The following is a 25177-nucleotide window of genomic DNA, read 5'->3' as shown; positions in this document are numbered from 1 at the left end:
CATTCTAACAAGGAATAATTCGCTATATTTAAATAACGTTCTCTTAAGTTATCTCGGAAGGGATGAGAAAACCACAATGACTGTCATTCAAATCCATCCTCTCAGTCCGATATGTCCTTGGGCTTGTAATGAATTTCCTAGAAATGGGTGACTTGAAAGAGGAAGCACAGGAACACAGTTGGCAAATTGGACAGATAACAGCAAAATGGCTCCTTGTCAAATGGCACTGGGCTCCAGCTTAATTTTATCAATGGAAGTGCAAGAATAGTTGACTCTTAAATATTAAGGCTGTCCTTAATGTTTAGGAGAGATAGTGTGGGACATTAAATGGCAAGGAAAGGGACCCACAACATCCTTTAAGTGAATATGTATGGTGAATGTGTATGGCGACAGGACATCAGCAGAGGCCAGAGCACTGTGCCTCAGCTTTAAAAGAGAAATGAGCTCATAACCGTTCTCTATAGCCCACTTTCTAGCACAGTATTTCTCAACCTGGGGGTCACGAGGGGGTACCAGAGGGGTCGCCAAAGACCATCAGAAAACACAGCATTTTCTGTTGGTTATGGGGGTTCTGTGTGGGAAGTTTGGCCCAATTCTATCGTTGGTGGGGTTCAAGGGCTCTTTGATTGTAGGTGAACTATAAATCCCAGAATTATAGGTTGCTTACCTGTAACCGTAGTTCCCTGAGTAGTCACCTGTGAATTCGCACATATTTATTTATTTATTTATTTATTTATTTATTTATTTATTTATTTCCTGCATTTATTAACCGCCGCTCTCAGCCCTAAGGCGACTCGCGGCGGTGTACAGCACATAAAAGACAATTTACAATGAGCCAAGACGACAAAACTAACATATCACTAATACACAAACATCTAATTATACTAAAATAATCCGCTCCGTCTTATCGTGGAATCATAATCAATCTCGTAGTCGTAATCCATTCCAGTTGTCATTCCCAGTAACATAGCACTCAGTTAAATGCCATCTCGAAAAGCCATGTCTTCAGGCCCTTACGGAAGGCCATAAGGGAGGGCGCCTGTCTGATGTCAGCAGGGAGGGAGTTCCACAGCCGGGGGGCCACCACCGAGAAGGCCCTCTCTCTCGTCCCCGCCAGACGTGCCTGTGAGGCAGGCGGGATCGAGAGAAGGGCCTCCCCAGATGATCTCAAGATGATATGGTATTTCTGCACCTGCGGAGGCCATATGTGCGATTCACAGTTGACTACGATAGGGAATTATAGGTTGCTTACCTGTAACTGTAGTTCCCTGAGTAGTCACCTGTGAATTCGCACATATGGCCTTGCATAGGCGCAGAAATACCATATGTGCGATTCACAGTTGACTACGACAGGGAAACTACAGCTCCCAAATGTCAAGGTCTATTTTTCCCAAACTCTACCTGTGTTCAAATTTGGGCATATTGAGTATTCGTGCCAAGTTTGGTCCATCTCCGTCATTGTTTGAGTCCACAGTGCTCTCTGGAAGTAGGTGAACTACAACTCCAAAATTCAAGGTCAATGCCCACTAAACCCTTCCAGTATTTTCTGTTGGCCATGGGAGTTCTGTGTGCTAGGTTTGATTTAATTCCATCGTCAGTGGAGTTAAAAATGCTCTTTGATTGTAGGTGAACTATAAATCCCAGAAACGACAGCTCCCAAATGTCAAGGTCTATTTTCCCCAAACTCCACCCATGTTCAAATTTGGGCTTATTGAGTATTCATGCCAAGTTTGGTCCATCTCCGTCATTGTTTGAGTCTACAGTGCTCTTTGTAAGTAGGTGAACTACAACTCCAAAACTCAAGGTCAATGCCCACCAAACCCTTCAAGTATTTTCTGTTCATCATGGGAGTTTTGTGTGCTAGGTTTGATTTAATTCCATCGTCAGTGGAGTTAAAAATGCTCTTTGATTGTAGGTGAACTATAAATCCCAGAAACGACAGCTCCCAAATGTCATGGTCTATTTTTCCCAAACTCCACCCATGTTCAAATTTGGGCATATTGAGTATTTATGCCAAGTTTGGTCCATCTCCGTCATTGTTTGAGTCTACAGTGCTTTTTGTAAGTAGGTGAACTACAACTCCAAAACTCAAGGTCAATGCCCACCAAACCCTTCCAATATTTTCTGTTGGTCATGGGAGTTCTGTGTGCTAGGTTTGGTTCAATTCCATCGTCAGTAGAGTTAAAAATGCTCTTTGATTGTAGGTGAACTATAAATCCCAGAAACGACAGCTCCCAAATGTCATGGTCTATTTTTCCCAAACTCCACCCATGTTCAAATTTGGGCATATTGAGTATTTATGCCAAGTTTGGTCCATCTCCGTCATTGTTTGAGTCCACAGTGCTCTTTGTAAGTAGGTGAACTACAACTCCAAAACTCAAGGTCAATGCCCACCAAACCCTTCCAGTATTTTCTGTTGGTCATGGGAGTTCTGTGTGCTAGGTTTGGTTCAATTCCATCGTCAGTAGAGTTAAAAATGCTCTTTGATTGTAGGTGAACTATAAATCCCAGAAACTACAACTTCCAAATGACAAAATCAATTCCTCCCCCCAATCCCACCAGTATTCAAATTTGGGCGTATCGGGTATTTATGCCAAAATTGGTCCAGTGAATGAAAATACATCCTGCATGTCAGATATTTACATTACAATTCGTAAGAGTAGCAAAATTACAGTTGTGAAGTAGCAACGAAAATAATGTTATGGTTGGGGGTCACCATAACATGAGGAACTGTATTAAGGGGTCGCGGTATTGGGAAGGTTGAGAACCAATATAAAGTGATGTTCTTACCTGAGTTGTTGAGGGTTTTCATGAATGCCAACAACCCAGTAGTGGTCTGACTTTCCTTTGCAGTGTTCCCGTGTATTACAGACTGGAGTCCAAGTATTACCAAGCCCTCTGTTCAGCATGCGCACAATGCCCTCTGAATCCACGTAACAAGGGGTGCCTGTTCACCAGCAACACACAGAATACGCACATTGAGACAGTTTCCTTTAAATCAGCTATAGGGGTTCAGGACCTGAAATGATTCTGAGTCAATAAGCATCTCTCTGCTATTTTTGAATATCTATATAAATAAAAATGTAATCTTCGTTTGTGGGATTAACATAAGTCAAAAACCACTGGGCAAATTGACACCAAATTTGGACACAATACACCTCTCAGGCCAATGAGTGACCATCACTCATAAAAATATTGGAAAACACAGCAGAAGGGACGTAAAAGGCCAAAAAATACATTAATAATAATAATAATAATAATAATAATAATAATAATATAACAACAGCAATAATAATTAGAAATCTAGCACTGCAAAGCTGGGCTATTGTTTCTGAGCATGCTCAGAGGGTAATAGAAATATAATAATAATAATAATAATAATAATAATAATAATAATAGAATCTATATAAATAAAAATGTAATGTTTGTTTGTGGGATTCACATAACTCAAAAACCACTGGGCAAATTGACACCAAATTTGGACACAATACACCTCTCAGGCCAATGACTGACCATCACTCATAAAAATACTGGAAAACACAGCAGAGGGGACTTAAAAAGCCACAAAAATACATTAAAATTATTAATAACAGCAACTAGAAATCTAGCACTGCAAAGCTAGGCTACTGTTTCTGAGTATGCACAGAGGGCCATAGAAATATAATAATAATAATAATAACAACAACAACACAGAATAGAAGAGTATAATAATAAATATATAATAATATAAATAATACAATAATAAAATAAGAATAGAATAAGAATAGAATCTATATAAATAAAAATGTAATGTTCATTTGTGGGATTAACATAACTCAAAAACCACTGGGCAAACTGACACCAAATTTGGACACAATACACCTCTCAGACCAATGAGTGGCCATCACTCATAAAAATACTGAAAAACACAGCAGAAGGGACTTAAAAAGCCAAAAAAATACATTAAAAATTAATAATAACAATATTAATATAACAACAGCAATAATAATTAGAAATCTAGCACTGCAAAGCTAGGCTACTGTTTCTGAGCATGAGCAGAGGGTCATAGAAATATAATAATAATAATAATAATAACAACACAGAATAATAGAAGAATATAATAGTACATATATAATAATATAAATAATACAATATAATAATAATAATAATAATAATAATAATAAAAAATAGAATCTATATAAATAAAAATGTAATGTTTGTTTGTGGGATTAACATAACTCAAAAACCACTGGGCAAATTGACACCAAATTTGGACACAATACACCTCTTAGGCCAACAAGTGATCATCACTCATAAAAACACTGAAAAACACAGCAGAAGGGACTTTAAAAGCCAAAAAGTACATTATAACACATGCACAAAAACATATATACACAAACACACATATATACACAAATACATATACATACACACATATACACACACAAAACACATATATACAGACTGGGCCAAAGCAACACGTGGCAAGGGATGGCTAGTTAAAAATGTGAAACATTGGGAAGAGAATCAATTCATCAGATCTCACTATCTCTGAGGATGCTTGCCATAGATGCAGGCGAAACGTCAGGAGAAAATGCCTCTAGAACATGGCCATATAGCCTGGAAAAACCTACAACCCAGAATCAATTCATCTGCTGATAATTTTGGAAATATCACCACCTTCTGGCAGTTTGCAGTAATGGAACCACAACCGTTCAAATTAAAGAGGAACTTTCCCCACATTAGGACCTTCCCAATGCATTGGACTCCAAACTCCAAAATCCCCAGCCAACTAGCACAACCTGGTTTCTAGAATAAGGGAAGGGGAAATGCAAGATTTGGTAGCTCTAGCTTAATCATCTTTCCAATATTATTGTTGCTAAGTGTCTTCAAGCTAATCCTGATTTATGCCATTGCCAACCCTATCTTACAATTTTCAAGATGCTGTGCAGGGAATTATATTTTCTCTGCGCCAATCTCATGCCTTTGCTCAACAACATTAGGGACTTAGTGTGAAATTTAGTGTTGGGGCAGTGGAAATAAATCCACACACAGAAACAACTGGAAGTCAAATCAAATATTGATGTTGTTGTTGTTCATTCGTTCAGTCGTCTCCGACTCTTCGTGACCTCATGGACCAGCCCACGCCAGAGCTCCCTGTCGGCCGTCACCACCCCCAGTTCCTTCAAGGTCAGTCCAGTCACTTCAAGGATGCCATCCATCCATCTTGCCCTTGGTTGGCCCCTCTTCCTTTTGCCTTCCACTTTCCCCAGCATCATTCTCTTGAGTGAGACAATAACTCTTTCCTTTCTTCTCATGATGTGGCCAAAGTACTTCAACTTTGTCTCAAGGATCCTTCCCTTCAATGAGCAGTCGGGCTTTATTTCCTGGAGGATGGACTGGTTGGATCTTCTCGCAGTCCAAGGCACTCTCAGAACTTTCCTCCAACACCACAGCTCAAAAGCATCGATCTTCCTTCGCTCAGCCTTCCCTAAGGTCCAGCTCTCACATCCGTAGGTGACTACAGGGAATACCATGGCTTGGACTAGGCGGATCTTCGTTGCCAGTGTGATGTCTCTATTTTTACTATTTTATTGAGACTGGACATGGCTCTCCTCCCAAGAAGGAAGCGTCTCCTGATTTCCTGGCCACAGTCTGCATCTGCAGTCATCTCTGCACCTAGAAATACAAAGTCTGTCACGGCCTCCACATTTTCTCCCTCTATTTTCCAGTTGTCAATCATTCTTGTTGCCATAATCTTGGGTTTTTTGATGTTTAGCTGCAACCCAGCTTTTGCGCTTTCTTCTTTCACCTTGATTAGAAGGCTCCTCAGCTCCTCCTCGCTTTCGGCCATCAGAGTGGTGTCATCTGCATATCTGAGGTTGTTAATGTTTCTTCCAGCAATTTTCACCCCAGCTTTGCATTCCTCAAGCCCCACACATCCTCGCATGATGTGTTCTGCATACAAGTTAAAAAGGTTGGGTGAGAGGATGCAGCCTTGCCGTACGCCTTTTCCAATCTTGAACCAGTCTGTTGTTCCGTGGTCAGTTCTGACTGTTGCTACTTGGTCCTTGTACAGATTCCTCAGGAGAGAGGGAAGGGGGCTTGGGATGCCCATCCCACCAAGAACTTGCCACAGTTTATTATGATCCACACAGTCAAAGGCTTTAGAGTAGTCAATGAAGCAGAAGTAGATGTTTTTCTGAAACTCCCTGCCTTTCTCCATTATCCAGCATCTGGATATTGGCAATCTGGTCTCTCGTTCCTCTGCCTTTTCTAAACCCAGCTTGAACATCTGGCAGCTCTCGCTCCATGTCTTGCTGGAGTCTTCCTTGCAGGATCTTGAGCATTACCTTCCTGGCATGAGAAATAAGGGCCACTGTACGGAAGTTTGAGCAGTCTTTCGCATTTCCCTTTTTTGGTATGGGGATATAAGTGGATTTTTTCCAGTCTGATGGCCATTCTTGTGTTTTCCATATTTGCTGTCATATGGCATGCATCACCATGACCGCATCCTCTTTCCAGATTTTAAACAGTTCAGCTGGGATCCCGTCATCTCCTGCTGCCTTGTTGTTAGCAATGCTTCTTAAGGCCCATTCAACCTCATTCAAATATTAATACGTCTAAATAAAAAAGGGAGGGGGAAGTGAGATCTTACCTTCTGCTGAAAATCCTAACCATGTTGCGTAGGATTTCTTAGATAGGGGAAGTGGGTCACCATGTAAAACTTGTCTCTTTTTTCTTCCAAATTCAATAAGCTGTATCCCAAGATTCTGATCCCCTTCAAAGCCAGTACCTAAAAAAAAAAAAAGGGAGGGGGAGAGTAATCAATGTAAGTCTGAAGGAATACAGAAATGCTCAAAGTTTCATTCTACATGTTCAAGTAGCTAGCTAGCTATATATACAAACACAAACACAGGCAAGCATTCAATGCCTTGATACAGTGAGACAGAAATTCACATACAAAGACAAAAGCAAAGGCTTCCCCTTTCATCTCTGGCTTCTGGAAGCGATGCTCAACTCCAGCTTTGGGGGAAGCGTTCATCATTTCCAAGCCAAGGAGTCTGTGTTGTCCATAGTCACCTCCTGGTCGTGTGGCCAGTATTGGAGATTAGAACTGCCCCTTCCCTCCTGACCTTTAGAAAGTTGGTGAAAACCTGGCTCTGGACTTTGGCATTTGATGAGTGAGACAATAACTCTTGACCACACGGACGGATGGGAATGAATAGTGATTTTATGTTAACGGTTTGGCCTTATATAATTATATGATAGTACTTTAATGTGTTTATATTAGTGTATTATTGGATGTGATGTTTTTAAACTACTATGTATGAATTCCTTATTGTAAACCGGCCTGAGTCCCTCGCTGGAGGTGAGAAGACCGGTATATAAAAGTTCCAAAAAAAATGGGATTAATTGCACTAGTGGATAAAATAAAGTGCATCCGAGGATGTTTTTAATGGTTTTTTAATATGGTTTTTATCATGTTTATGCTTAATTGTATTATTATGAATGTGTGGCATCAAACTGCTGCCAATCTGTGAGCCGCCTTGAGCCGCCTTAGGCTGAGAAAGACGGGCCAGTAATACCGTAAATAATAAATAAATAAATAAACCCATTAATTTCAAAGCAAGTTTTCTAGGCAAGGAATACTCAAGAGGATCTTATGAGCAGCTTACAAACATTAGCAGCTTACAAACCTTTGAAAAACTAACCATAGAAAATCTATATAAATAAAAATGTAATGTTCGTTTGTGGGATTAACAGAACTCAAAAACCAGTGGGCGAATTGACACCAAATTTGGACAGCATACACCTAACAACCCAATATATGTCCTTCACTCAAATTTTTCTGATTTTATCATTTGGGAGTTGTAGTTGCTGGGATTTATAGTTCACCTACAATCAAAGAGCATTCTGAACTCCACCAACTATGGAATTGAACCAAACATGACACACAGGATTCCCATGACCAAGAGAAAACACTAGAAGGGTTTGGTGGGCATTGACCTTGAGTTAGGGAGTTGTAGTTCATCTACATCCAGAGAGCACTATGAACTCAAACAACAATGGATCTGGACCAAACTTGGCACGAATATTCCATATGCCCAAATATGAAAACAGATGGAGTTTGGGGGACATTTGGGAGTTGTAGTTGCTGGGAATTATAGTTCACCTACAATCAAAGAGCATTCTGAACTCCACCAATGACAAAATTGGTGCTAACTTCCCACACTGAACCTCCATGACCAACAGAAAATACTTAAGGCCATTCAGTCCAACCCCCTTCACCGGGGCAAGAAAACGTCATCAAAGCCCTCCTGACAAAGAGCCATCCAGCCATAGATATAGATAGATATATATGATTCACACACAAAGATATGGTCTAGATTTGAAAGGGACTCCTAAAGAAAGACAACTTTATGTTGCATGTAGGCAAACCAGACAATCTCCACATCAACATTGACAAAGAAACAGCAAGAAATACTAAAGAGTAAAGATGAAGATCCACCCAGAGGAAAAGTGTTTATTTATTTATTTATTTATTTCGAGGTTTTATATACCGACCCTCTCACCTTCAAAGAGGGATTCGGACCGGTTCACAACATGTGTTAACATACAAAAAATATACAATAACAACACAATGCCACTTCATTACACGATTAAAATATCAGCACCATACACATTAAAATATTAACATCCTAGTTAAAAGAGCCAAATCGTCCAACACCATCACAATCACATTCATCATCCTCCTTTCATGTGGGCAAAGAATTAAATCAGTTGTCAAATGCCGCGTTCCACAACCAGGTCTTTGTTAGTTTCCTGAACGTCATGAGGGAGGGGGCAGTTCTAATCTCTAATGGCAGGGAGTTCCAAAGTCGAGGGGCCACCATCGAGAAGGCCCTGTCCCTCGTCCCCACCAGCCGTGCTTGTGCAGGCGGAGGGACCGAGAGCAGGGCCCCTCCAGACGATCTTAGTGGTCTTGATGGTTCGTAGGGGAGAATACGTTCGGAGAGGTAAACAGGGCCGGAGTCGTTTAGGGCTTTATAGGTTAACACCAGCACTTTGAATTGTGCTCGGAAGCTAATCGGCAGCCAGTGGAGTTCGAGTAACAGCGGAGTGGTGTGCTCCCTGTATCCCGCACCCGTTAGTAATCTGGCTGCCGCGCGTTGTACTTGCTGCAGCTTCCGGGCAGTCTTCAGAGGCAACCCCACGTAGAGAGCGTTGCAGTAATCTAAGCGGGATGTAACCAAAGCGTGTACTACCGTGGCCAAGTCAGCCCTCCCAAGGTACGGACGCAGCTGGCGCACAAGTTTTAATTGTGCGAATGCTCCCCTGACCACCGCTGAAACCTGGGGTTCCAGGCTCAGTGATGAATCCAGGAGAACTCCCAGACTGCGTACCTGTGCTTTTAGGGGGAGTGTGACCCCGTCCAACACAGGCTCTAACCCCGTACCCTGTTCGGTCTTACGACTGACCAGGAGTACCTCTGTCTTGTCTGGATTTAGTTTCAATCTGTTGTCCCTCAACCAGTCCGTGACAGCGGCCAAGCACCGGTTCATGACCTGAACAGCCTCCTTAGTGGCAGGTGGAAATGAGTGATAGAGTTGGACATCATCTGCGTACAGATGACATCGCACCCCAAAACTCCGGATGATCTCTCCCAACGGCTTCATGTATATGTTAAACAACATAGGGGACAGTATTGAGCCCTGCGGGACTCCACAGTACAATGGCCGAGGAGTCGAGCAGGAGTCCCCTAGTGACACCTTCTGGGAGCGACCCTCGAGAAAGGACCGGAGCCACTGCAAGGCAGTACCCCCGAGACCCATTCCCGCGAGGCGTCCCAGAAGGATACCGTGGTCGACGGTATCGAAGGCCGAAGAGAGGTCCAGCAGAACTAACAGGGACACACTCCCCCTGTCCAGTTCCCGGCGCAGATCATCAACTAAGGCGACCAAGGCTGTCTCAGTACCATGTCCCGGCCTAAAGCCAGACTGTGACGGATCTAGATAGTCCGTGTCCACCAGGAATTCCTGGAGTTGCGAGGCCACCACACGTTCCAGGACTTTGCCCAAGTAGGGGAGATTGGAGACTGGCCGAAAGTTGACGAATTGAGTGGGGTCTAGTGATGGTTTTTTCAACAGCGGTTTGATGACAGCTTGTTTTAAGCTGGCTGGAATCTTGCCTTCCCGAAGGGAGGCATTAACCACCACCTTTACCCACTCTGCCAAACCCCCTCTGGCTTCTTTTACCAGCCAGGAAGGGCAGGGGTCTAGGATGCATGTGGTGGGCCTCGCCTCTCCCAGAACCCTGATGACCTCGTCGAGTTGAACAGATCGAAACGAATCCAACAAAACTGGACAAGCAGATGCTTGAGTTACATCCTCAGAGACTGCACTTAATGTGGTGTCAAAGCCCACGCGGATCAAAGCGACTTTGTCCGCAAAGTACTGAGCAAATGCTTCACAGCGCGCTGTCGAGTCGTCAGGGGACCCACTCAAGGTGGGATTCAACAACCCTCTGACTACTCGGAACAGCTCTGCCGGACGGTTCCTTGCGGACGCAATATTGGCCGAGTAGAAAGCATTTTTCGCGGCCTCTATTGCCGCGCCATACGCCCTTAGATAGAGGCGTAGGCGTGTTCGGTTTGACTCGCTGGGCTGTTTCCTCCACACGCTCTCTAGCCACCTCTTTGTTCGCTTTAGCTCCACCAGCTCCTCGTTGAACCAAGGGGCCGGTTTCGCTCGGCGACTTAAGAGGGGGCGCTCCGGAGCAATCGTGTCTATTGCCCTAGTCAACTCCCTATTCCAGTGAGCGACCAGGGCATCGACAGAATCACCATCCAAGGCAGCAGAAACATCCCCAAGAGCCATCAGGAGTCCTTCTGGATCCATAAGCCTCCTGGGGCGGACCATCTTAATGGGTCCACCACCCCTGCGGAGGTTAGAAGTTGCAGCAAGTCTAAACTTGATCAGGTGGTGGTCAGTCCATGGCAAAGGGGAGATTGATAACTCCTCCACACCGCCACCTTCTTCCCAGCCCTGACAGAAGACCAAGTCAAGTGTGTGTCCAGCACAGTGGGTAGGGCCAGATATTAATTGGGACAGCCCCATAGTTGCCATGGAAGCCATGAAGTCCTGAGCCGCTCCTGAAAGAGTGGTCTCTGCATGGACATTGAAGTCCCCCAGCACTACAAGCCGCCGGGACTCCAATGCCAGGCCCGAGACCAACTCTGCAAGCTCAGGTAGGGCGGCCGTGGTGCAGCGGGGTGGTCGGTACACCAACAACAGCCCTATTCTGTCCCGGTCTCCTAGCCTCAGGTGGACACATTCAAACAAGGTCGACTGTAAGGCCGGGCCCCTGACCAAGGAGATGGAATCTTTATAGACTATTGCAACTCCGCCTCCCCGCCCCCCGGATCTCGGTTGGTGTTGCACGGCATAACCTGGTGGGCAAAGCTGGGTGAGGTTAACCCCTCCAGCCTCGTCCAACCAGGTCTCCGTGATGCACGCCAGGTCTGCCTTTTCATCCAGGATTAAATCCTGAATGGTTGATGTTTTACCATTGACAGACCTGGCGTTCAACAGCACCACCTTTAATCCGGGAGGACCGTCTACCTTGGAACCCAAGTTTACCATGTCGGGAGGACATTTTGGAATTTTTCTTAAGGTTTGCTCACGAATTGGCCGAATTGGTTTTTTAACTCTCCCTTTCCCGTATCTCCCCCTCCCCATCATCACCTCGATGGGGGCCCCCCAAGCACCGGAACTCCCTCCCTCCCTCCCCCCTCTATCATTCTCCATATCCTGGTAGTTCACTAGTGCGCTATTATATGATATGTCAATAGCCCTGGCGGTTGTTAAACCATCATTTCCGCCATTGTTGTAGTTCAATTCCTCCGCCTTATAAAACCATCTCCAATTTTCCCCGGCCATTCGACCATTGTTGGGAGTGATTATATAATACACGATGTAAAGTGCAAATGCAAAATTAAAGTGACCGCACAATAGCACCATTGACATTAGTAACTAACAGAGATCTCACCGTTAATTAAAGTGCTGGAGTGCTAACAAGTCATCTTTCATAACAGTGCAATGAGGGATTAGACTACAGAGGTATTCCTACACAGTGCAATTCTTATTGGCAAGAAATTGGCAGATTGGCAGTGTAATTGACATTAAGTAGGGGCATAGGAAAAAGTGCCAGGTGCAAATCACAGTAGCTTGAGAGATATTCGCAGCAGGACCTCGGGCTCCAGGAGGGAGCCGTATAGTTCCTCTACTGATGCCTTCAGTCAATCTGCAGCTGTTGACAGTCTTCTCTGCACATAGGTGGAACAGTAGCACCAAACACACAATAACCCCCCTAGAGCCACTGCCCAGGATGGAGTACGGCTGTACTACTGGAGGTTGGAATATATTCCTGTTTGTTGGGTGGATGGAAGGGCAACTGACCCTTGGCAAGCCGAGGGTGTCTATAATGACAGTTGGCAACTGGCGACTGGTCTCAAACAAACAGTAAGCAGTAAAAAAGCAGCTTCACAATTACACCACAACCAAGCCAGGGTGGATAGCAAGCCCGCAGCCACCACCGCACATTAGGGGGTCCTGGAGGACTGCACAAGAAGTTCTTAACTGCAGATGGAGCACACTGTCACAGCCCCAATAGTACAGCACCACCAGTCGTCGTAGGTATTGCAGCCCGACCAGTTGGCCTCTAGCTGCTGCAGACAACCCCGCCGGCTGAAGTAGGTGGTCGCCGGTCCTCAACCAGTGCAGGCTCCAAGGGGGGAAAACTCTATCACCAGTCTTAACTGGAAATGGAGATGGACAGTCGGATGGCAGCAAGTTAAGATGGTGGGATGATCAATGCTAGTCCTTCCAGGAGTGGAGATGGAAGACGCGATGACAGTGGAGATGGAAGACGCAATGACAGGCGTCTCAGATGGTGAGATGGTGAGTCAGACCCCACTGGAGGAGGCCTGGGCTGCTGGCTACTCACAAGGAGTCCTGGGAGCAGGCTGGAGATCTTTATTGCCCCTTACAGCAGCACAGCAGACTCAGTCCCTGGCAGGCCTGTGGACTCAGCTTTATAGAAGTAGAGGCCTCCTTGCAGGTGCTGAGTCAGACCCCACTGGAGGAGGCCTGGGCTGCTGGCTACTCACAAGGAGTCCTGGGAGCAGGCTGGAGATCTTTATTGCCCCTTACAGCAGCACAGCAAACTCAGGGCGTGTTCCTGCCATACATCAAGGGAACCACTGATCGCATAGGGAAACTGATGAGGAAACACAACATACAAACAATCTACAAACCCACCAAGAAAATCCAACAAATGCTACGTTCAGCAAAGGACAAGAGGGATCCTCTCACCTCTGCAGGAGTCTACCGTATACCATGCAGCTGTGGACAAGTCTACATAGGGACCACCAAACGCAGCGCCCAAACAAGAATCCAGGAACATGAAAGGCACTGCAGACTACTTCATCCAGAGAAGTCAGCCATAGCAGAGCACCTGATGAACCAAACTGGACACAGCATTTTATTTGAGAACACAAAAATGCTGGACCACTCTCACAACCACCATGTCAGACTACACAGAGAAGCCATTGAAATCCACAAACATGTGGACAATTTCAACAGAAAGGAAGAAACCATGAAAATGAACAAAATCTGGCTACCAGTATTAAAAAACTCTAAAATTAAAACAGCAGAGAGAAAAACAGGCAGGGACATCTAATCACCTTTCAAGAAGAGTTTGCTCCAGGCACTGTCAGCCCATTGTATGCTAATCAAGGTGGTCAGTTGAAAAGATTCACACCTAGCCCAACTTACAAAAGCCTTTTGTCTCACCCTGGTCATTCCACAGATATATAAACCCCTTTTTCCCAGCTCCAGCAGACCTCTGAAGATGCTTGCCATAGATGCAGGCGAAACGTCAGGAGAAATGCCTCTAGAACATGGCCATATAGCCCGAAAAAACCCACAAGAACTGAGTGATTCCGGCCATGAAAGCCTTCGACAATAGCAAGAAATACTGTTTAACCACAAGCATAAAGAAATTATATATATTAAAAACCAACAATTTCTCATTACTTTATTTTTCGGGTCACCAGACTGGGCCACAGCAACAGCTAGTATTTACATAAAAGGGAAAAGAAACAAGATAGGGGAAGCACCTTTGTGAAATATCACCAGGAGTTGCTCTCCATGGCCTGCCATTGCCACCACAGGGCCAGGGAGGCTGAGGATCTCTTTCTGGACTCCCCCAATGGTGAACACGCGAAGCAGGCGGGAGCTGGTGGCACAGGCAGCCCAGCCGTGGCCCAGGCAAATGGCTTCCACCTCTTCGCCCTGAAGCATGTCCACAGTCCATTCTTTGTTGGAGTCCCAGGAGTTAAAATGGATGCAGTGAAGCTTGCTAAAGGTGAAAGGGGAGAAACAGCAACATGAATTAAGGGATGTTCAAGGATCAGAATCTTCATTTTGCATTTATTTATTTATTTATTTACAGCAGGGGGTCCCCAAACTAAGGCCCGCGGGGCCACTGTGGGGGGGGGGGTGCTCCTCCTCCGGCCTGTGGAGGAGGAGCGCCTCCCCCACAGTGCCCCTCCCTTGGCAGGCTCACGCTATCCGTCAGGCCCGATGGGCAGTGTGAGCCAGCCAAGGGAGGCTGCCCTGGCGCTCCATGCAGTCATGCCAGCCACATGACCTTGGAGGTGTCTACGGACAACGCCGGCTCTTTGACTTAGAAATGCAGATGAGCACCACACCCCAGAGTCAGACACGACTGGACTTCATGTCAGAGGAAGACCTTTAACTAGGAAAATTGTAGAAGATCCAGGGTGGGAGAAAGAACTCTTGTCTGTTGGAGGTAGGTATGAATGTTTCAATTGGCCACCTTGATTACCATTTCATAGCCTGACAGTTTTTAGGGAGAATCCTTTGTTGAGAGGCGATTAGCTGGCCCTGATTGTTTCTTGTCTGGAGTTCCCCTGTGTTTGAGTGTTGTTCTTTATTTACAGTTATAATTTTAGAGTTTTTTTAATACTGGTAGCCAGATTTTGTTCAGACTAGAAATAGGAATATTTCCCATTCTCTGCTCCTGGAATTACTGCCTAAAGAGGGTTAGAAAGAACCCCCCTCTAAGGGCCCTTCCACACAGCAAAATACAATATGTGCAATGTGCATAGGAGTTTTTTTAATTGATTTTTTTAAAAAAACTATAGTCCGGCCTCCAATGGTCTCAGGGACAGTGAACTGGCCCCCGGTTTAAAAAGTTTTACAGTATTTATATTCCGCCCTTCTTCCCCCGCAGTGGATTGTAGGCTGCATCGAGTCCTTCGGGAGATTTTGCGGGGTATAAATAAAGTGAATAATAATAATAATAATAATAATAATAATAATAATAATAATTCAGGGCAGATCACAATGTACATATACATGGCAAACATTCATTGCCATAGACACACAACTTATATAGACAGACACACAGAGGCAATTTAACATTCCAGCTTTTCTTGAGCGTATTCTGGCCACCAGGAGACCTGTCCCTTCACCAACCATTTGTGATACTGATGAAGTACTTCCTCATTCTTTGCATGCCTGCTGGAGATTTTTATGGCATCGTAAATTAGTTAAATTTGCCTCCCCACAAAAGCGGTACCTAAATTTCCTACTTGACCGATGCAACTGTCTTTTGGGCTGCAAAGGTCGACAGCAAGCTATACAAAATTGGTCGGAAGCTCACCCTGACCTGGGCTGGCTTCGAACTCAGTCTGGCTGATACAAGCAGCTGAGTTCAACTCAACATTGAGTTAAACACAAACACTGGGCTCTACTGTTCTGTTTTTATTTAAAAACGAAGAAGTTTACCTGAATAACAAATATATTCAAAGTATATTAAGGAATCTGAAAATCAGATATTAAGGATTTTGTTGCAACCCAGAGCAGGAAACAAGACCATTGAATAACAATCCACCACACTTGACTGTGGGAAAAAACAATACCTTTTTATTGATGAAAAATGGTTACAAAATAGAAGAAAATCAAAGTCAAAAAGCCACAGTAAAATTCAGCAGTCAAGAATATCCGTGAACTAGATCAATATCCAAAAACAACACTGTAAAAACCTGGAACCTGTTAGCAATCCACTAACCATACTTGGAGCACTAGAAGCCTCTTGGGATGTAGGCCACGGGAAATGGGAAATCTGCCAAGGTAATGCCTCAGTCTAAACGATACCTGATCTAACGAGACAACCCAGCGAGAGGCACTTAAAACTGAAGAAACTGTTTCGTGACACGCCTCCAGGCTTTGAAGTCTGTGTTTCCTTTTCCCTTAATCTGCTTGACCTTTGCAGACTCTGCGATTCACTCCTGTTTTTCCAAATCTGACTTTTTCTATCCTCACCAAGGAAGCCAGGTGTTAACTCCTCTGGAGAGCTATCACCGCTTGGCTCTGCAACATTCTCATCAGAATGTGTAGTTTCACTTTCCAAGCCACTGACCTCAGTATCAACATTTTCATTACCATCAAGGAAAAATACATGTTCAGTAGCATCAGGAAATACAATCAGAGAATTAGGTTCAGGTTCAGCAATCAGAGAATCAGGTTCAGGTTCACACGCAGGCTGAACCCCAACACGTTTTTACATTCATTAATTTTCCCTTTGGAGTCTTGTATGGTTTCCAGGCTGTATGGTCATGTTATAGCATGACCATACAGCCGTTTCACCTGCATCTGTGGCAAGCATCCTCAGAGGATCCTCAAAAGTTGAAAGTCGCAGATGCACGCAAAACGTCAGGAAAAAATGCTGCTAGAACATGACCATACAGCCCAAAAATCACACACCACGCCAGTGATTGTGGCCATGCAAACCTCCAACAATACATTGTCGAAGGCTTTCATGGCTGGAATCACTAGGTTCTTGTAGGTTTTTTCGGGCTATAGGGCCATGTTCTAGAGGCATTTCTCCTGACGTTTCACCTGCATCTATGGCAAGCATCCTCAGAGGTAGTGAGGTCTGTTGGAAATAGGAAAATGGGTTTATATATCTGTGTTATATATCAAACAATCTACAAACCCACCAAGAAAATCCAACAAATGCTACGTTCAGCAAAGGACAAGAGGGATCCTCTCACCTCTGCAGGAGTCTACCGTGTACCATGCAGCTGTGGACAAGTCTACAGAGGGACCACCAAACGCAGCATTGCCCAGACACACATCAAAGAACATGAAAGGCACTGCAGACTACTTCAACCAGAGAAGTCAGCCATAGCAGAGCACCTGATGAACCAGCCTGGACACAGCATATTATTTGAGAACACAAAAATGCTGGACCACTCCAACAACCACCATGTCAGGATACACAGAGAAGCCATTGAAATCCACAAGCATGTGGACAATTTCAACAGAAAGGAAGAGACCATGAAAATGAAAAAAATCTGGCTACCAGTATTAAAAAACTCTAAAATTACAACAGCAAAACAGCAGAGAGGAAACAATCAGGCACATCTTAACACCTCTCAACAGAACATTTTCTCAGGCTCAGCCAAGCCTTCAAATGCTAATGAAGGTGGTCAGCTGAAACATTCACACCTAGCTTCAGCAGAGAGCTCTTTGCCCCACCCCAGTCATTCCACAGATATATAAACCCATTTTCCTATTTCCAACAGACCTCACTACCTCTGAGGATGCTTGCCATAGATGCAGGCGAAACGTCAGGAGAAATGCCTCTAGAACATGGCCCTATAGCCCGAAAAAACCTACAAGAACTCCAACAATACATTTACTCATTTACTATATTTATACCCCACCCTGAAGGGAATTCAGAGCGCCGTACAAGTAGGCAATTCTGCCTCTTCTTAATCCCTCTGCTGTTTTCTTTCAGTTTTGCCAGAAACACAACCTACATTATCCCAAGAGTTGACATATGCCTAACAAGTGTGAGATGTTATCATTTCATCCTGACTGTCTCCACCCCCTGCCAGTAAACATGTCAAAGCCGAATCCTTCCAAGTTATCCTCTACATAGACATAAACTGGCTTACCTTGGTAGCTCCTCTGTGCTCTCGCAGGCTAGCAAAATGGCTTCCCTGGAAAGGTCAGCCAGCGTGTGGTTCAAAGAATTTGGCAAGTGCATTGCATGATGTATGGCAGTGTCGTGGAATTCAACATCAATAGCATTATCTTCCTCATCATTATAACAGCGTATGATACCAACAGAATTCCAAACCTACAAATGGGATGTCAAAACTGGTTGAGGAAAGGCAAGGTATGAATGTTTAAAATATGTATACAACTCCTGATTTTGCCCAAGATAACATTTGTTTATTTATTTCAAGTGTTTCTATATCACCTACTAGCCCACAAGGATTCCCAAGGTGATGAAAAGGTAAAAACCAGTTAAAACATTTTTAAAACACATTCAAATACTTCTTAAAAAATCCTAAAAACAGCAGTTTTTAAAAAATCCCAGAATACAATTAAAACAGCATTTCAAACACTGAATGCCATTAGGAAGAGCAATGTTTTGGCTGCCTTCTAGTAGCTTACAAGAAATGGTGCCAGACCAACTTTCTTGCATAAGGAGTTCCACAGTCAAGGGCACTGTTACAGAGAAATCGCTGTGATGTGTAGCCACCAACCTAGGTTCATAAGGAATAGTCATCTGTCTTTAATCCATCCATGAAATCTATCTTATTCTAATGTACTGTGAATGGTACTAACACACAGTAATAAAGGATAATAAAGGATAACCATGCTAAATCAGTGGATGTGGCTCTTAATGAGACATGCCGCATTATCACGGGGTGTCTGCGCCCTACACCACTGGAGAAATTACACTGCTTAGTCGATATTGCACCACCTGACATCCGCCGGGAAGTTGCAGCCAATAGTGAAAGGACCAAGGCAGAGACATCTCCAGCTCATCCCTTGTTTGGGTATCAGCCAGCACATCAACGACTTAAATCCAGAAATAGTTTTCTAAGATCTACAGAGACACTCGCTGGAACACCTCAGCAAGCGAGAGTCCAAAAGTGGCAGGCTCAAACCCAGAGCCTCAATCAATGGCTGATACGAAATGAGAGACTCCCCCCTGGGCACACAGAAGACGGGGCGACTTGGAAGGCATTGAACAGACTGCGCTCTGGCACCACGAGATGCAGAGCCAACCTTCAGAAATGGGGCTGCAAAGTGGAATCCACAACATGCGGGTGTGGAGAAGAGCAAACCACTGACCACCTGCTGCAATGCACCCTGAGCCCCGCCACATGCACAAGGGAGGACCTTCTTGCGACAACACCAGAGGCACTCCAAGTGGCCAGATACTGGTCAAAGGACATTTAATCAGCTACCAAGTTTGCAAAATTTGTGTTTTGTGTTTTTTATCTGTTTACTTTGTTCTGTTAGAAATGTAATACAATGTTCTGGTTGCGGATGACACGATAAATAAATAAAATAGCACAGAGCTAAAGCATATCCATCTACAGCAAGCGTCTAAGCATGGAAAAAACACACAGGAAACTTACAGTCAAAACAGTTCTTACAGCTGCTTGGCTCTTCTGCTGCAAACGGGTGACTCCCTAAATTTTTCACACAACTCAGCAGAGAGCTTATGTCATGACTACTCAATTACAGCCTCAAAGGTAAACAATTCAGCACAGCATTACATTCTATGTGGCATCCATATTGGCAAAACATGAATTACATTTAAAACATATTACAAAACTTCATTATACTCTGAGAAACGTCGTCTGTGCGCATTCAGAAGAAGATCTACAAGACACTCTAAACACCTTCGCAGAAGCATACGAAAAGCTCGGCCTGTCATTGAACATAGAGAAAACCAAAGTGTTCTTCCAACAGTCACCGGCCAATCCCTCTCCAATGCCAAAGATACAGCTTAATGGTGTAACATTAGAAAATGTTGACCATTTCCACTACCTTGGCAGCCACCTCTCCACCAGGCTACGAAAGCTAAAACAGATACAGTGAGATAAATTACATCACACAAAATGTACTTTAAATAAAATTAAAAACAGTTAAAAGAGGAATCATTAAGAAGAAAAAGAACAAAAGTGGAATTTGTTTCCGAATGGAAACAAATCCCCCCCAAAATTGAAAAATGAGTTACAGGTGGCAGCCCATTGTTGGTTAGGAGTACAATAATATGTACAAATCAAAACAATCAAAATGTATCAAATCACTTCAGTACCTGTCCGAACGCATCTCCCCTTATGAACCATCTAGGATGTTAAGATCGTCTGAGGAGACCCTGCTCTCAACTATGTCTGCCTCACAAATACATTTGGCGGGGACGAGAGACAGGGCCTTCTCAGTGGTGGCCCCTCGGCTATGGAATGCTCTTCCTAGGGACATTAGATCAGCCCGCCTCCCTTTTGATTTTCCAGGAAAAAAAATCAAAACCTGGCTATTCGAGCAGGCGTTTGAAAAGGCAGTGTAATTAGACATAGAATTATGGAACAATTGAACTATGAGTTTGGATTATGTTTTTATCTAGGAGACGAAATGTTTGTTATGGTTTTATTTATTCATTTGGTAGTTTTGTATACCGGTCTTCTCACCTCCATTCAAGGGACTCGGGCTGGTTTCCAACATCAATATTACAGACCGTCATTAAAACATCATATTTCTAAACCACACTAAAACATTAAAACATTGAAACAATTAAAATGGCAAAAATACAATCATATGATTACAGTGGTCAGTCGTCATCAAAGTCATTATTCGTTGTCATCCATCCATATCACAGGATCATGGCTCATTCGTTGAATGCCAATCCCCAAAGCCCAAAGTTTCCTGAACGTTAAGATCGAAGGGGCAGTTCTGATCTCCAGTGGAAGGGAGTTCCAGAGTCGAGGGGCCACCACCGAGAAGGTCCTGTCTCTCGTCCCCACCAGACGCGCCTGTGAGGCCGGTGGGATCGAGAGCAGGGCCCCTCCAGACGATCTTAGTAATCTTGATGGCTCATAGGGGAGGACACGTTCGGACAGGTAAATTGGGCCGGAGTCGTTTAGGGCTTTATAGGTTAAGACCAGCACTTTGAATTGTGCTCGGAAGCTGACTGGCAGCCAGTGGAGCTGGCGCAACAGAGGAGTAGTATGCTCCCTGTACCCCACTCCCGTTAGTAACCTGGCTGCCGCACGTTGGACTAATTGAAGCTTCCGGGCAGTCTTCAGAGGCAACCTCACGTAGAGAGCGTTGCAGCAATCTAAACGGGATGTAACCAAAGCGTGGACCACTGTGGCCAAGTAGACTTCCCAAGATACGGGCGCAGCTGGTTTTAATTGATGTGTTAATGCTTTTTAATGTTTTAATGATGTTGTTGGCATTGAATTGTTGCCTTGTGAACCGCCTCGAGTCGCCTACGGGCTGAGAGGGGTACAAATGTAGCAAATAAATAAATAAATACAGGACTCTGTTTTCTGTAAAATTTATTCAGATGGATTTGGTACTTTTTGGAAGCAAGGTCCACAAATATAAACAGTACACACAAAATTACCTTTTGCCTTGAGCAGTCAAGCCCACAAAGGTCTGCCAAGAGACTTACTTACTTACTTACTTAGGCGATCCCTCGCTTTCCGAGGATGATAGTCTTCCAGTGTTTTTGTGGGTCCGGATGTGGCTGTGGAGCCCTATTCTTGCTCTGCATCTTCTCCCACAGTGAGGGCATTGGTTTCCAGGTGGAAGGCGGTCGCGGTCGGGGTTGGCTTGACGCGCTTCTCTCTTTCGCCCTCCATTCGTGCCTCTTCAAATTCTGCAGCACTGCTGGTCACATCTGACCTCCAGCTGGAGCGCTCAAGGGCCAGGGCTTCCCAGTTCTCAGTTTCTATGCCAGAGATTTTAAGGTTGGCTTTGAGTCCATCTTTAAATCTCTTTTCCTGCCCACCAACATTCCGTTTTCCATTCTTGAGTTCGGAGTAGAGTAACTGCTTTGGGAGACGGTGGTCGGGCATCCGGACAACGTGGCCGGTCCAGCGGAGTTGATGGCAGAGGACCATCGCTTCAATGCTGGTGGTCTTTGCTTCTTCCAGCACGCTGACGTGTGTCTGCCTGTCTTCCCAAGAGATTTGCAGGATTTTCCGGAGGCAGTGCTGATGGAATCGTTCCAGGAGTTGCATGTGACGTCTGTTGACAGTCCACGTATCACAGGCATATAGTAGGGTTGGGAGGACAATAGCTCTATAAACAAGCACCTTGGTATCCCTACGGATGTCCCAGTCTTCAAACACTCTCTGCTTTCTTTCGGAAAAATGCTGCATTCGCAGAGCTCAGGTGGTGTTGTATTTCGGTGTCGATGTTGACTTTGGTGGAGAGGTGGCTGCCAAGGTAGCGGAAATGATCAACATTTTCTAATGTTACACCATTAAGCTGTATCACTGGCATTGGAGAGGGGTTGCTTGGTGTCTGAAGGAACAGCACCTTGGTTTTTTCAATGTTCAATGACAGGTCGAGCTTCTCGTATGCTTCTGCAAAGGTGTTTAGAGTGGCTTTTAGATCTGAATGCGCACAGACGACGTTGTCATCAGCATACTGGAGTTCTATAAGAGATGTTGTTGTAACCTTGGTTTTGGCTTTCAGTCTGCTGAGGTTGAATATCTTGCCATCTGCCAAGAGAAGGACAGCAAGGAAGGCCAATCCAAACTCTCTAAAAAGGGAGTTTCAAGGCCTGGGAGCAGCCACTAAGAAGGCCTTTTTCCATGGACCCACCAAATGTAATTGTGCGATTGATAGATGGAAGAGGAGTCAAAGAGGATTTCAAGACAAGGAGGCACATAACAGCCAATGAAACAATGAAAAGTGAAACTTACCATGAAGCGATGTGTGAGATGTACTGGGGTGGAACCAGCCTGGAAAGGTTTTTGCCGAGGTGTTGGCACTGGTCCGTCATAGAAAGGTCTCTGGGTTGAAGAGAGTGGCTGGACTGGAGCAATGCTTTCTTCATCATCGTCTTTATCGTGGGCAGAATCAGTTTTCAGCACCCCAGTATCTGTGAAAGACAGATAAGCCTTCAATGAGAGTTTAACAATTTTCTGCAGCTTCAAGAAGGTGCTGGTAGGTAGAGTGACAGCATCAATTCTAAACCCATCCCTACTCCTCCGTCCCACTTGTACAGAAATTCTAACCTAGGGAATTCTCATCATCCTCTATTCTTGCGCCTTTGTTCCTGGGTCGTCCTGATGCCATCAGAAGGTCATCATTCTCTTCTTCATCATTTCTGACTGGTTTTGAACCCCAGTCAACATCATCCAAGTCTCTATTCAGAAAGTCTTCATTATCATCCTCATCAAAAAGATCATCATAGTCTTTGGTAGTGGGAACTGATGCCTGGAGACAAAATTTAAATGTTAACTATCTTAAATAATAATAATAATAATAATAATAATAATAATAATAATAGCAGATGAAACAATAGATCACATCCTCAGCTGCTACAAGAAGATCACGCAGACAGACTACAAGCTGAGGCACAACACCTCTGGTTACATCCCGTATAGACTACTGCAACACTCTCTATATGGGGTTGCCTTTGAAGACTGCTCAGAAGCTTCAAATGGTCCAATGCTCGGCAGCCGGTTACTAACAGGAGCGGCACTCAGGAAACATACAACTCCTCTGTTGCGCCAGCTCCATTGGCTGCCAGTTTGCTACCGGGCACAATTCAAAGTGCTGGCATTAGCCTATAAAGCCCTAAACGGTTCTGGCCCTACTTACCTCTCCGAACACATCTCCTCCTATGAACCGGCTAGGACATTAAGATCATCTGGGGAGGCCCTGCTCTCAGTCCCGCCTGCATCACAGGCGCGCCTGGCGGGAATGAGAGACAGGGCCTTCTCAGTGGTGGCCCCTCGGCTGTGGAACGCCCTTCCTATAGATATCAGATCGGCCCCCTCCCTATTGGCGTTTTGGAGGAAAGTGAAGACATGGCTGTTCAAACAAGCATTCGATTAAGCAGTGTAATGAATATAGGAACACGGATTAACGGATGATGAGATTGGATTCTGATTTTACTGATGAGACGCTAATGATTGTTATATTGATGTTTAATTGTTGATGATGCTATTGTTTTAACTGTCCCATAATCGTTTTATGATGTTTTGCAATGAATTTTGCTATTAACTGCTTTGAGTCGCCCGAGGGCTGAGAAAAGCAGTATATAAATAAATAAATAGACACCATTGCTCAGATGATTTATTGGAACCTGTGTCACAAATACCATCTGCCTGCGACAAAGAACTGGTGGGATCACAAGCCGGAAAGAGTTACAGAGAATGAACACGTCAAACTCCTCTGGGCCTTCCAGATTCAGACAGATAGAGTTTTGGAGCATAATACTCCTGACCTCACAATCGTGTTAAAAAACAAAATATGGATTGTTGATGTCACAACCCCAGGTGACAGCGGGATTGCAGAGAAACAACTGGAAAAGCTGACATGATATGAGGATTTAAAAATCGAACTTGAAAGACTCTGGCACAAACCAGTGAAGGTGGTCCCAGTGGTGATCAGCACACTGGGTGCAGTGCCTAAAGACCTTGGCTTGCACTTAAACACAATTGGCGCTGACAAAATTACCATCTGCCAGCTGCAAAAGGCCACCTTACTGGGATCTGCACGCATTATTCGCCGATACATCCCACAGTCCTAGACACTTGGGAAGGGTCCAACGTGTGATCCAATTCAACAGCCAGCAGAGTATCTGCTGTGGACTCATCTTGTTGTGTTTCAAATAATAATAATAATAATTATTATTATTATTATTATTATTCTTTATTTATATCCAATTTTTCTCCATCACAGGACCCAAAGCGGCTTACAACATATTAAAATCATGTAAACAATAATCATATACATTGATGATAAGTATAAAACTTCATTAAAACAATATAAAATAACAATAATATAATGCCAAGTTCAACATGAATAAAATATGGAACTGTATTCTCAGTCCACAATACTTGAGATTTACACCAGGCCAAAAAAAAAAAAAAAGGATGATAATGTGTATTACCGCTTTGTGTGATTTCTTTCCATCCACATCACAGACACTTTCAATTAATCCCAGGTTGCCTTCCAAGTCTGTATAAGCAATTTGACCTCCCTTCGGGTGCCATGCCAGCCCACAGATGGTATAACGCTTTTCATGTTTCACCCTTTTAAAAAAAGCA

General features: G+C 44.2%; 1 protein-coding gene across 2 annotated transcripts in view; it reads right to left on the bottom strand.

Moving 5' to 3' along the window:
• Positions 1 to 25177, bottom strand: part of WDHD1 (WD repeat and HMG-box DNA binding protein 1) — an 86455-nt gene that overhangs the window by 32638 nt on the left and 28640 nt on the right. For both annotated transcript variants that reach the window (XM_060753416.2, XM_060753424.2), the window contains exons 10-16: positions 25021 to 25162; positions 23135 to 23336; positions 22820 to 22998; positions 18035 to 18219; positions 14162 to 14403; positions 6638 to 6775; positions 2791 to 2947 (exon numbers count right to left, since the gene is read on the bottom strand). In XM_060753416.2, coding sequence (XP_060609399.2) covers positions 2791 to 2947; positions 6638 to 6775; positions 14162 to 14403; positions 18035 to 18219; positions 22820 to 22998; positions 23135 to 23336; positions 25021 to 25162 — 1245 coding nt within the window. The remainder of the gene's footprint in view (positions 1 to 2790; positions 2948 to 6637; positions 6776 to 14161; positions 14404 to 18034; positions 18220 to 22819; positions 22999 to 23134; positions 23337 to 25020; positions 25163 to 25177) is intronic.

This window comes from Anolis sagrei, chromosome 1 (assembly GCF_037176765.1).
Source record: "Anolis sagrei isolate rAnoSag1 chromosome 1, rAnoSag1.mat, whole genome shotgun sequence".
Classification (NCBI taxonomy): Eukaryota; Metazoa; Chordata; class Lepidosauria; order Squamata; family Dactyloidae; genus Anolis; species Anolis sagrei.
The sequence above is the reverse complement of the archived record's forward strand: the minus strand, read 5'-3'. Positions and strand labels throughout refer to the sequence as shown.